The following is a 14223-nucleotide window of genomic DNA, read 5'->3' on the forward strand; positions in this document are numbered from 1 at the left end:
GTGACAAACTGTAAAAAGGTTTACTCTTTTTTTTTTTTAAATACAGTAAGCGAGGGGAAATTGTTAGCACCAGTAGGAACAGCTTAATGTGGAAAGGGAATCCATAGCAGGCTAAACAGTTTCTTCACTGAAAAATTGGGCAAATACTAGAGCAGGATAGAAAACAGGGAAGCAAAGGGATGACGACCAGTGAAGGAGAGAACAGTGAAGAAAGAATCCTTCTCCAGCCTCAGGAATCTTTATCCCTTCCCTGCTCTAGTTCAGTCTTTAAAGCTTTTTTAAACACTATGGGGATAAAAAATTTGTTCTTAAGCAGAATTAAAAGGAGATATTGTCAGGAGTCAAGTGGATGAATGACATTTTGTGCACGAGTCATTTTTTAACTTGGGGTATGGTGCTCTGTTCAAGAGCTATATTTATTTATTTATTTTTATTTAACACATTTGTATACCACCCAAAACACAAGACTCTGGGCAATTTACAACAAAAAACAATATACAATCACTGTCTGTGGTGGTGGACAGAAAGGTGCTTGTTTCAGCTATTACTTGCATTTCCCTGGGAGGGCCATCTCACATTCTTCATTTCATGTCAAGATCTTGAATGCATTTTGCACTGTACTAAATCAGGAGTGCAAGCTTCACTGAACTATTAACTAAGGGTAAGAGTCTCTAAGTCACTAGCTCAAGGAAGTACAGCATTTGTCTTTGGGCCTAGGAGTTCTTTTGGTGAAGTGATGTTGCGTGCTAGGCAGCTCTGAAGTGTCAGGAATGGCTTGTATCTTACTTCCTGCTAGCAATTTCTCCTCTACAAAAAAGTCAAAATAAAGCAAAAATTAAAGAATATAAATTTTCTTTTCTATAAGGTAGCTTTAGAACAGAAACAATTGTATCAGCACCACAGGCCAACTGTTACCCTGAGTTCCTAAGCATCCCAACTGTACTGTAAGTAGCCATTCTCCTAGGAAGCAAAGTGTGTTGTGTGCATATACATGAGAGAATGCAAGAGATTCCAGTTAAAAATTGGATTAACAGTTACTTACATGACATTTCTATTAGTTCCTTTCGTAGCTCTAGCAATACAGCAACTCCAATGTTATCTTTTGTCATTACTCTGTTCAGCATTGCTTCAGATCCCTCCGAGTTTGCCATAGCAAGCTGATTAAATTCAACAGTATGCTTCTGAACCAAGGTGAACCTTAAAACAACATATTCTATTGAAAATCAGAACAGTATAAACAACTAATTTTTTCATTAAAATTTGATACAGTTAGGAATACTGAATCCGGACATCTGCATAACTGGCATTTTAGAATTACAAAGATTCTAAAATGTACATTCAATTGTACTTTCTTACCATGAATAAAATGACCAAGTGATAGTTTTACCACAATATACGTGCAGCTACCGTGTTTCCCCGAAAATAAGACAGTGTCTTATATTAATTTTAGCCCCCCAAAATGCACTAGGGCAATTAGCGGTACATCAGAAATTACTGCTAGGTCTTACTTTCGGGGAAACAGGGTAACTAGTTAAGTTAGATTTCTGATCAGACAAGTAAGTGTGGTAAAATTCTCACTGTTTGGCAGGATGATATAAAGAACCAGCTTATGTTTCTATAGTGATAAATTACCATTCAATAAATGGTTGTATTCACTCCCAGTTTGCAAGATTTTTTTTTTTGAAAAAATTAGGCATCGTGCCAGTTTTCAAAATATATTCAACATAAATCCTCTGCAAAAAGTCTCAAGTTGTATAGGTACACACACACACACACCACACTTTTAAACACAAAAAGAGTTGTTTGAAAGAATGACCTCTTCCCACTTTGTTTTATGGTTTGTAATTTGTTTTATACTTGCCTTGTTCTGTGTCCATTCCAAGCTCTGTAAGGGTTAAAAATGTTGCTACCTCTGACAAGCAGCTTTGAGGTAAAAGTTGTCAGCTGCAGAGTTTTGGAGGGAAAGTTGTAAACTGTTACTATTGGTTGTCTCCAGGCAGAGAAAGAAGGTTCTAGCTGCCTGAGGTAACAAACTCACTCATTGGCTAAGGTATCCGTTTAGAACTGAATAAAAGGGAGACAGTATTATAGCCCAGGGGAAGCGGAGCTTAGAGAGAGGAGTTCTGTTAGACTGTTTACTGCTGAGTGTTGTGTGAGCCGGAACACAAGCAGTATAAAGATTGGGCTGAAACTGCTAGGGAAGTCAGCAATGAGGGATCTGGTGTTATTGAAGCCTGCCTCATGACAGAAGAAGGCTAGCAAGTTTGATTGTTTGTATTTCTGTACTCTTGCCAACCTAATCTTTCATCAACTGTCCCTGTACTTTTTTGCATTTTTGAAACTTTATCACAAGTAAACCTTTCTTTTTTAAAATATATTTTCTGGTGTCTCTGTCAGTTATTTTATTCCCACTGCACACCTACCTGCCTGTTTTACCACACTACTAAGTGTTGCTCTTGTTTTTCCAATGACAGAGAGTTTAGTGACTGTAAGCCTAAGTAGTCACACCAGTTTAACAGTCTTTTTGGTGGCAGCGGATAGTTAGACTGAGAGCCAGCTGCTGTCAAGCCCTTACAAGTGGTGGCAGTTTGTGATGGGATCCATAACCCATGGGACAGAGATTTCTGGCAAGTGGCAGACTTTTTGAAGTAGCCAACTTGTTTTTCCAGTAGAGTGAACATCTGTCCCCAAACTGGTCTGAGGAAAACAGACCAAGAAAATGGCAGAGTATATGTCCATGAACAAGGCAGCTTTGGTGGAGAGATGTCAGTCCAATGGTCTGTCCTGGTAAGGAAATAGAATGGATGAAATGAGAGTTCTCCTCATCCAGTCTGAGGCAGCAACCAGGCAGGCTTCAAAGAACCCCAATTCAGTGAAGCCCAGAGTGGATCCAGTTTAAGGAACTGGAGATGCTGCAATGCCAGCAAGAGGAAGACCATCACCTGGGGGAACAGCGTTTCAAGCAGCAAGAGGCAGACCGTCAGCAGAGAGAGGCAGAGCTTCACTGGGAGGAACACTTCCTTTGCTTGCAGGAGGTCCAGATCTGGCAGCAGGAGGAATAGCGCAAGGACAAACAGGAAGAACGCAGATACGAGAAAGAGATGCTGCTGCTTCAGCAACAACAGGCTGCCAAAGTCACCCCTGAAGACTTCACTGCCTACACCCCAGGGGAAGACCTTCATGTGTTCTTGACCACCTTTGAAAGAGTAGCACAAAACTGGGGGATTCAGGAGGGTAAGTATATTAAATTCATACCAAGTTTGTTGAAAGGGGAACTGGCAGAGGTGTACAGCTGCATGCCAGAGGGTGGGGCTACCTATGAGGTGTTTAAAGAAACTATGTATAATAAGAGGTTTCGCTTGGGTCCTGCGCATTTTAGGAAAAAGTCCAAAACCTAACAGCCTAATAGGTCTCTCACAGAGCTTGGTATCATGTTAAAGGATATCTTAAACAAATGGACCAAGGCTGATAACAAGGAAAAGGCGATAAATTTTTTTTGGTCTAGACCAAAATTCTACCATCAAATCCCTAGGGATATAAAACTAAAGGTCAAAGACAGGGCACTTGAAATGGTCTTTCAAACAGCTGAAAATGCTGACCAACTGTTGCTGAATAGGGAAAGTTGGGAGTCCAAATTCACCAGGTCTGGAGGTGAAAGTAAAGCATCTCAAAATGGAGAGAGTGTGGAGTAAGCACCTAAAAAGGAATGGGCTTCTCTTGTAAAGGAATTCAGGAAAGTCCTTGGTGTAACTAGCCCTCCAAATGTAAAAGACAAAGCAAGTCATATCTGTGATCAAGTGGGTCATCTGAATAATACTTGTCCTAAAGTACAAGGTCACCACCTTCCAAAGAGGTTTCTAACACTAGCTGGAAAAAAGGTTCAGGGGTGGTAGGGGTAAAAGAGACACATTTCTGTGGGTTTGTGATTTCTAACAGGAAAGAGGTCAGTAACAAGTTCAGATAACCTATTCTGATAAAGGATAAAACAATGCTTGCAATCCTTGATAAAGCTGCTAACACATCTCTTATAAGGTCTGATTTGGTCTCACCTACTGATATAGTGCCTGGAAGGGATATGGAAACTTAGGGGTTGAGCGGGCAGTGGACCTTTTGAAGTACCTTTAGCTTGCCTGTCAATTAATAGAGAGGGTGACAATGCTTGCATCAGCTGGGGGTAGCTGATCCACACATACAGTTTGTTCCTGTGATTGTGGGAAGAAATGTTCTGGGGCCTGGAGTGGAAATATGTATAGTGACATGGAGTCAGAGAAGAGCAAAGGAGCAACAAAAAACCCAAACTTCTTCCCAAGATACTTAAACAAGGGAACCAGATGAGAGTGAAAACTTTAACTCTCAGGTGCAAAACATCTCTGACTTGCTAGTAGGAAAGAGTGAACAACTTTCAAATGAGGTGTCAATTCTGAGGTGCAACAAGAAAAAGAGGTGTTAACAACTGTGTCCGAAGAAGAGGTTCATGATGAAACTCTGGAGGTGCAACCAACTGAGTGTTTCACTTACTGAGAGTAAGGAGGTACTTACTGATCCTTAGAAGCCTTAAGAAAAATTGCATCCCAACAGGCGATCCCTTATGATATGTCATCCTGGCCTCCAGAGTAGGGATGTGCATGAACAAGTTAGCGGTCCTTTTGTGGACCGCCAAACCAGTAAAAAGGTACAGCGGTTCAGCTGGTTTGGTAGTGGGGGCTTACCTTTAAGGAGCAAGGTGGGGGGAACTCTTCCCCCACTCACAAACTTTTCCCCACCATCGCTGTCTGCAAATCACTGGTATGGGCAGCAGTGTACCCCTTGCCGCACGTGCATCAGGCACTTCTGGTTTGACACTGACCAGGGCAGCAAGGAGATACACTCTACCCTGTGCCAGTGATTTTGCAGACAGCTCCGGTGAGGGAAACATGGTGGTGGTGGGTGGGGGAGGGCACCCTCCCTGCTCCTTAAAAGAGAACCTCCTCCTACCCCCAAACTGGCTGGCTGTGGTTCCGTGCACATCCCAGCTCTGCCTGGTGCAACAGCAGATCATCTGAGAGCATAGTCTGCGCTCCCAGGAGCATTTACTGGATTGTTGGCGGGGGGGGGGCGGTGGTGGTAAGGTTCCACAACCTTCCCCTCCCAAATGGTCATGTGGATACTTTTTTAATGTTTGCATACAGGGAAGCTCCCCAGGAGTCCATGGGGTTTTCCAATTTGAGTTCATGTATGGACGGAGAGTCAGAGGACTTCTGGACTTGGTTAAAGCAATCTGGGAGGGGAAGCTAGTGGACTATGTGTTAAAATTCAGAGACAGAATGAAGGAAATGTTTGAAGTGGTCCAAGAAAATCTGGGAGGAGCCCAAGAAGCACAGATGGCCTGGTATGACAAAAATGCACATACCCAAGTGCTTGAAGTGGGGGATCAGGTTATGGTTTTTCTCCATCTAAGGAAAGAAACTAAGAGCTGATTGGAAAGGTACTTATGTCATCAGGGACAGAACTGATGAGATTACTTATGCTGTCAGCTTGGAAAACTCATCCAGAAAGCCAAAGGTTGTGCATGTAAATATATGTTGAAACCATATTATAGCAGAGATGGGCTAGTTCTGAGGAACAACTGGGACCACTTTGGATTCAGAGGACCACCAGGAGAATGAGTTGTTGGACATTTTGGCAGTGTTTAGAGGAGAGTAGCTTGGAACAATTAAGGTGGTCTGATAGCATCTGCCAATCTGAGAAGGAGAAAAAGCCTGTATTGTGGGAGTTCACCAAGATCTGGCAAAACAAGCCAGGCAGGACCACATTAGATGTGCACAAAACTGACACTGCAAACCACTTACCCTTCAGACTATCGCCTTACAGGGTTAATGGCAAAGTGTTGGGAGATATTAGGAAGGAGGTAGAGGATATGTTGGAATTGGATGTAATCAAACCTTGCTTGAGCCCTTGGGCATTTCCTGTGGTGCTAGTGCCAAAGCCAGATGGCACTATAAGGTTCTGTGTGGATTACAGGAAATTAAACTTCCTTGCATTCCTTATGCCTAGGATGGACACTTTGGACACCCTAGGGTCAGCTAAAATAATTTCCACCATTGACTTGTGCAAAGGGTTTTCAGATGGCACTGGATAAGGAAACTAAACCTAAAACAGCATTCATTACTGCTGGTGGGGTTTTAGAGTTTAATGTTTTACCCTATGGTTTAAGGAATTCTCCAGCTTCCTTTCAAAAGTTAATAAATGGTCTGTTAAATAGTCTGGGGATTATGCTATTGCATGCATTGATGACATAATCAGTTTTAGTCTCTGTGGATGACCATGTAACACACCTGAGGTCTGTGTTGTCAATAATTCGTGATGCTGGACTTACTGTAAAACTGAGCAAATGTCAAGTTACTCATCTAGGATACAAGGTGGGAAATGGTCACGTAACTCTCTTGTGGGATAAGCTAAAGACATTTAAAGGCTGGGAAGTCCCCCAAACCAAGAAACAGATAAGATAATCTCTGGGTCTTGTTGGTTATTATAAGATATTGGTCCCCAATTTGAGGTCAATTGCTAGTCCTTTGTCTGATTTAACCAAGAAATGTAAACCAGGCAAGACTGTATGGATTGATGAATATCAAACTGCTTTTGAAAGACTGAAAGACTAAGTACCATGCCAGTAATAAGAGTACTAGACTTTGAGTTCTGTTGGACTGTTTGCTGCTGAATGTTGTGCGAGCCAGAACATTAGCAATATAAAATCAGGCTGAAACTGCTGAGCAAGTTAGCAATGAGGGATCTGGTCTTACTGAAGCCTGCTAGGCCTTGTGACAGAAGGCTAGTGAGTTTGCTTGTTTGTATCTTTATACTCTTGTCAACCTAATCTTTCATCTACTGTTCCTATATTTTTTTGCATTTTTGAATTTTTATCACAAGTAAACCTGTTTTTGTTTTTAATATATTTTATGGTGTCTCAAGTTACTTTAGTTCCATCTCATGCCTACCTGCCCTTTTTACCTGTCTAAGTGTTTTTCAATGATAAAGGATTTAGTGACTGTAAGCTTAAGCAGTCACACAAGTTTAACAATCTTTTTTTAGTGGCAGTGGATGGTTAGACTGAGGATCAGCTGCAGTAGTAGTTCTTTTATTGCAGCCGTAGGCCAAACAGAGGACCAGCTGTAGCCAAACCCTCACAAGCTGACAAGAAGGCACTTCTTAAATGGAAATGGCACAATCACTTTGCAAATATGCTAATCTTATAATTATTCACCTGACAATCACATACATATTCCAATATTTTAAATTAGATTTAATTTTATTAAGTGTTCTACTACTACTACTGCTAATAATAATAATAATAATAACTTTGTTAGCCACCCCATAACAAATTATACTTATAAAGAACTTACTGTATTCAAAGTTTATTAATATACTATTTTGATAATTCTTCAAACAACCCTGCAAGGCAGATCATTATTACCTCCATATGATAGAATAGGGAAAGGAGGGAGCTAAGGCTAAGAAATGGAAGCTAACTTAAGACCATTTAATTATTTCACAGTTGAGATGTGATTCAAACCAAGGACTTTCTGACTCATGACCTTGGCCACTACACAATCTCTTGATGTAGTGGTGTACTTTGTTATTACAGAGTGACTATCTTAATGGGCAGAATGTTTTCTAGAAATTGTTTATGATATTAGATTTTGAATATATTCAACGTATATACTCATTTTTAATCAGAATTAAAAAATTGAATGTTTACACATTTAAACAGATATGGAAAATTATTCCCTGCTAATCATTTAAACACACCATCAAAAGCTCCAAACTATTAGGAAAACAATACCATCACCAAATTTCCTCATATTCCCTGGGCATGGTCTGTTTCTTATAATGGCCCTTTCACAAGTGAATAGTTTTACTACCTCCTGAGTTATCAACTCCTAAAGAAAAGGAGTAGTATTAGGTTCCTCACTGAAATGATGGTTTTTTACAACATTTTATAATATGACTTAACAAGAAAACATTAAAGCCTATTATTTTCAGGGGGCGGCAGAGGGAGAGAATGGTAATAACACTATACATCTTAATTCCAGGAAACAAAATTGCTTACTTTTCTGTCTTGAAAAATATTGCACAACCATCAACATGCTTTCTTTCTTGCTCAGACATTGTCCTAGCTCTAGATTTTGGACTGAAGAATCCATTGTATCCACGTTCCTTCAGTTCTGCTAGGAAAAAGCTGTAGTACTGTTCAGTTTCCACCTCCTATAATGTAAGGGAGCACAGAAGTAGCTAAACATTAGATACACAATGCAGCTGCAAAGAATCCTATTAAATATGTAAGCAAAGTCAAGACTCCTCCCAAACACAGTTTCAAAGCAGAGCTTTAAATTAGGGTCTCAAAAGAAGAGTGATAAAGATATCCACATGGAGAAACAATGTCAACTGATTTAAAAAAGCAGGGTTAGGAGTAATATTTGATTATATTTTCCTCTTAGAAAGCTTTGAGTAGCATACGCAGGGCTCCTAGTAGGCTCCCACCCAAATATCCCAAGAATTATCTTTCACCACATCTTGCTTCCATGTGAAAGCTGGAAAAGGTCTCCAGCATATGTGAAGGTCTAACAAATGGTCTGATCACTGGATGCCACAGCATTAATAAAGCCAAGTGAATGTAGAGTCAATCAGCACCTGGATGGAAACTGGGAGTCCATGTACAGGGGCGTAACGATGGGGGGGGGGGCAGGCAGGGCACGTGCCCTGGGCGCCACCCCGGCGGGCCACGTGGGGGAGCGCCAAAGAGTGGCTTACCCCCCGCCCCCCCGGATCGCCCGCCACCGTGGCGGGCAGCGGCGGGTTGCTGTTGGCCCGCCGAGTGTGGTGGTGGCTGGCATGGCGGCGATGGGCTGTAGCGTGGCCTGAGCGGCGGCGGCAGATCGCCCGCCGCACCGAGGAGTGCAGGCAGAGCGACACCGAGCCTGCCTCCTGGCCCGGCGTTGCTTCCGGGCCAGGAGACAGGCTCGGTGTCGCTCTGCCTGCACTCCTCGGCGCGGCGGGTGATCCGCCGCCGCCGCTCAGGCCGCGCTACAGCCCATTGCCGCCATGCCAGCCAGCCACCGCCGTACTTGGCAGGCCGCAGGAGACCCGCTGCTGCCGCTTGCCACATCGCCGCCGCACTCAGTAGGCGACCCACCGCCGAATCGCCGCCACCGATCTGCCGCCTGGGGGGGCGCCGCTGCGCCCTCACAGGTATGTGGGGGCCGGGGGGGCGCAATTTCAGGGCCAGAGCTTGCCCTGGGCGCCGTTTCCCCCCGATACGCCACTGTCCATGTATGCTGTTCTGAGGTTTCCAGTAGAGTAGGAAATAAAAGTCATCACATTAAACTGCTGTGAGATGGCTTAATTCATAACAAGGTTATTCACATACGTGTGCAAAACCGGGCTAAGGAAGCCTGGCCCAATTTTGCACATGCGTATGTACCACTGGAATTGGGCCAGATCCCGGCTGCACCATGGCGGCAAATCTGCCTCTCGAGCCTCGCTCTAAAACGAGGTTAAGTGAGCAAGCACTCCCTTAACCTCACTTTTTTGCTCATCTGCAGACTTGAGGAGGGGGATCCCCATAATGCATCACATACTCACGTAGTGCATTACTGGAGCTCGGGGGCAGGGTGGGCAACATGTCCCGGCACCCTGACCATCAGAGCTACCAGGAACAGCCGATGCTCATCTGGGCAGGCAATCCGCCCACCTAAGGAACGGAAACTGCTTGTGTGCAAAGCACATAGCTCCAGATGACTCAAGCAAGTGAGCCTAGTCATACAAAACACAGCCAGCTGATCTGACAAGGTGATTCCCCAATTCTGGATCCAAATATGATAAGCAAGAAAAGGCAGCAGATGTGCTCAAACTAACTTCAAAAATGGTAACTCACTAGAACAGTGTAAAGTGAAACACACCCGAGACAATGGAATAAGTATTTACATTTTTTAAAAGTTGAAGCCATCAAATACTTATAGTATAGGAAGCCGTGATGCATAGAGTTGTTGAGAATAGTAAAGGTACAATCACAACACATTTATATGAAAAACCCTAAATTTACCAACAAATTCACTAAAGACCAAACTGAACGATAGCCTACAATCATGTGTCACTAAACCAGTTTCCAAAAAAAATGATCATGAGCCAAATGAACCCCTAGAAGTACAACAATAATCCTCCAGTTCCTCAATGCCAGTAATTGTATTGAGCTCTTTGGGCAGTCAATACCCAAAATCTGTAACTCTAAAACCTCTTATAAACAAGGCTACCACAAAAAGCAATCTTCAAGTTCTGAAGCAGCTGCAATTTGTTTGAAAAGTGTCCACAAACATGAAAGCATCAAGACGCAGCTTCCTCAAGGAACCACAGAACCAGCTAATGCAACAAGACTAAATATACCCTCTATATACTGTCAGAGTGTTTGTACTTCATAAAGGTCAAGAGTGTATGTGTTTCTTCCCACTCCTCCACCACCCAAAAAAGATGACACATACCAGACTAGTTCACAAAAAGACAGAGAAAATGTCCAACAACCCTAAGCAAAGCAACTAGAACAAAATGCAAGAATGGGAAGAAAGAGGTAACGACAAACTGCAACTTTGTGACTCCTGAGGATGTGGACAAACTGCTTCAGACTGTGCATCCTACAACCTGTTCTCTTGACCCTTGCCCAACTTGGTTTATCTCATCTGATAATCATTGGGTAATCGACGAAGATATGCCGTTGGTAGGCCAGTGGGTTGTTATAGGGGAAGGGAATTTAGAAATTTAATTGTTATTGTCCCTTCCAGCAGGCCTACTACCTCTCTGACCTTGGAGAGCAATGCCAACCACTCACAGAACCGCCCCTTATTACTCTGTAATGCTAGTTCAGTTCACAATAAGTCTGATCATGGATGAAGGAGCTGATTTGGTATGTATTACTGAGACCTGGTTGGGAGAGGCTAGTGGTCTGGTTTGGTCCCAGCTTCTCCCAGAGGGTTACTCTATGGTGGAGCAGGTAAGAGGAAGTGGGGGTGGGGTGGGGTAGCTGTGTTCTATAAGAATACCATCTCCCTTACCAGGATGCCTGTCAGGGATTTGGCCTATATTGAATGTGTGTGCCTAAGTCTAGGGACAAGGGATAAATAAATAAATAAACCCCGCTGCCCAGTGAAGTCCCTAACTGAACTGATGAACCTGGTTGATGAGTTGGCATTGGAGTGGCCCAGGTTGGTGGTGATGTGGGACTTCAATGTTCACTTTGGCAGCCTAAGAGTTCATAGCGGCCATGACAATTGTGAGTCTATCCCATTTGGTCCCTGAACCAACACATGATGCTGGTCACATGCTCAATTTGGTTTTTTGCTCTGATCAGGGTGATGTTCCATGGGTGGGGACTCCTGTCATCTCCCCTTTGTCATGGACGGATCACCATCTGGTTAAGGTAGAACTTACAGCCTCGACCCACCTCTGCAAGGGTGAAGGATCTATTAGATTGGTCTGCCCGAGGAGGTTATTGGATCCAATAGGGTTCCAAGAAGCCTTGGAAGGGTTTAGGGTTGGCTCTGCTAGTGATTCTGTTGACGCTCGGGTGCAAACATGGAATAATGAACTCACTAGAGCAGTAGACACAATCGCTCCTAAGCATCCTCTCAGACCTGCTTTAAAGACAGCCCCGTGGTATTTGGATGAGTTATTGGAGCTGAAGCAGCAAGGTAGATGACTAGAGTACAAGTGGAGGAAGACTTGGCATGAGTCTGATTGGGTACAATACAGAGCACATTTAAAGATCTATGTTCTGGCAGTGCAGGTGGCAAAGAAGCAGTTCTTTTCTGTCCGCATTGCTTTCACAAACTCACGTCCAGTTGAGTTGTCTAGGGTTGTGAGGGGACTAGTATGTACCCCCTCCCCCTTGAATTTAAACTTGGAACTATCAGTTAATCGCTGTGACATTTTAAATGACTTTTTTGCAGATAAAATTTCTTGTATTCGGACCAAGATGGATTCAATGGTTATTGCAGAGTCTACTGTGGAGATCATTTTCACTTTGTGACTCCTGAGGAAGTGGACAAACTGCTTCGGACAACCTGTTCTCTGACCCTTGCCCAACTTGGCTTATCTCATCTGATAACTTTATTATCAGAGAGGGTCTGGTAAGTATTAGAAACTAAGGGAGGGCAGGATGACTCCTTGTCTTAAGGAGGCTTTTATTAAACCACATTTGAAGAAAACTGCACTGTATCCCGTGGAGTTGGCTAATTACATACCTGTTTCTAATCTCCCATGATTGGGCAAGGTGACTGAGCGGGTTGTGGCCTCTCAGCTCCAGACATTTTTGGATAATGCAGATTATCTAGACCCATTTCAAACTGGCTTTCATGTGGTCTATGGGGTTGAGACTGCCTTGGTTGGCCTGATGGATGATCTCCAACTGGTGAGAGTGACTCTGCTGATCCTCTTGGATCTCTCTGCAGCTTTCGATACCATTGACCATGGTATCCTTCTGGACCTCCTGAGGGAGGTGGGATTGGAAGGCACTGTGTTACAGTGGTTCTGCTCCCACCACTCTGGTAGATTCCAGATGGTGGCAAAGCAAGAACTAAATGTGGAGTTCCACAAGGCTCCATACTGTCTCCGATGCTCTTTAGCATCTACATGAGATCTCTGGGAGAGATCATCAGGAGGTTTGGTGCTGGCTGATATGAATATGCTGATGACACCCAGATCTATTTCTCCACATCAATCTCATCAGGAAATGGCATATCCTCCCTAAATGCCTGCCTGGAGGCAGTAATGGCCTGGATAAGGGATAACAATATGAATTCAAATAAGACAGAGGTACTGACTGGGGTGGGGGTTGTGACCTGAGCGATGGTTTAGATCTCCCTGTTCGGGATTGGCTTATACTCCCCCTGAAAGATCAGGTATGTCACTTGAGTGCTCCTGGACCCAAAGTTCTCCGTGGTTTCTCAGGTTGAGGCAGTGGCCAGGAGCGCTTTTTAACAGCTTTGGCTGAAACGTCAGCTATGTTCATTTCTAGAGAAAAATGACCTTAAAACAGTAGTACCTATGCTAGTAACCTCCAGGCTTGACTACTGTAATGCACTCTATGTGAGGCTGCCTTTGTATGTAGTCCAGAAACTGCAATTGGTACAGAATGCGGCAGCCAGATTGTTCTTTGGAAGAATATGCAGGGACCATGAAACACTGGTTTTAAAAGAACTGCACTGGCTGCTGTTATGTTTCTGGGTGAAATACAAAGTGCTGGTTATTATCTATAAAGCCCTTAATGGCTTGGGTCTAGGCTATTTAAGAGAGCGCCTCCTCTGTCATAAACTGTACCGCCTGTTACGATCTTCTGGAGAAGTCCAGTTACAACTGCTACCAGCTTGTTTGGTGGTGAGCCCCTCTGTGGCTGCCCCAGGGCTTTGGAATATGCCCCCTGCTGAAATGTGCCCTTTCTCTGTGTTTTCAGGAAGACTCTCCTGTTCTCACAAGCTTTTAATTAGAATTCATTTTAGTAATCTATCTATCGATATGTAATTCTCGAAGGTGTGCCAGTGACTAATCTCATGCGTGGCAGCTCTCACAAGATTTCCTGGCAGGACAGGACAGAGCACAGCAGGGGGAGCCTCACTCCGAGCCAGCCTGCGGAGGAGGGAAGGAGGTCAAGGAGGAGGCGCCACCGCGAGTCGGCAGGAGAGCGCACATTGGCTCCAACCCCTGCCTCCTCATAAGGAGGATGGCTGAGCAGGCGGCGGCACACCGTAAAAACGGGGCTCAAAGGATTGGGATGAGAATGAACTGGCCAAAGTGATTTATGTAGGGGTAGAGAACGAACTGGCTGAAGGGATGGAAATGAAGTGAAGATGGGGCAGGGAGCTGGAAAGGTTGCGGGGTGGAGGGAGAACTTGGGGCACAGATGCTCTGTGCCAGGTAAGCTAGTTTTAATAACTGTTTTATACTATTTTTATTTTTTCTTGTGTATTTTAATCTGTGTTGACTTTTAAATATTATTTTAAAAAGTTTACACTGCCTAGAGATGTACATACCAGGCGGTATTAAAATATGATAATTAAAAATAAACCTATACTGCTTCTTTTATATATAGTTTTAATTTTGTTACCCATCTCAAGCTCTCAATATACAGCAGGCTATAATGTGTAATAGAGAGAAAGAATAGAATTTCCTTGGTGGTACATTGTTTGTTTGTAGACAGGCCAG

The 14223-nt window shown here is 43.6% G+C and overlaps 1 protein-coding gene and 1 long non-coding RNA gene across 9 annotated transcripts in view; one reads left to right on the top strand and one right to left on the bottom strand.

Annotated features, from left to right (window-relative positions):
• CNOT6 (CCR4-NOT transcription complex subunit 6) overlaps nt 1–14223 on the bottom strand; it is a 58866-nt gene that overhangs the window by 6641 nt on the left and 38002 nt on the right. For all 8 annotated transcript variants that reach the window (XM_053292730.1, XM_053292732.1, XM_053292727.1 and 5 more), the window contains 2 exons: nt 8087–8241; nt 1043–1197 (listed from right to left, as the gene is read on the bottom strand). In XM_053292730.1, the coding sequence (XP_053148705.1) occupies nt 1043–1197; nt 8087–8241 (310 nt within the window). The remainder of the gene's footprint in view (nt 1–1042; nt 1198–8086; nt 8242–14223) is intronic.
• On the top strand, nt 1911–14103 carry LOC128343528 (uncharacterized). Its single transcript, XR_008315579.1, has 3 exons — nt 1911–3234; nt 11973–12152; nt 13552–14103. It is a non-coding gene; the product is annotated as an uncharacterized LOC128343528 (long non-coding RNA).

This window comes from Hemicordylus capensis, chromosome 2 (assembly GCF_027244095.1).
Source record: "Hemicordylus capensis ecotype Gifberg chromosome 2, rHemCap1.1.pri, whole genome shotgun sequence".
In the NCBI taxonomy this organism is placed as follows: domain Eukaryota; kingdom Metazoa; phylum Chordata; class Lepidosauria; order Squamata; family Cordylidae; genus Hemicordylus; species Hemicordylus capensis.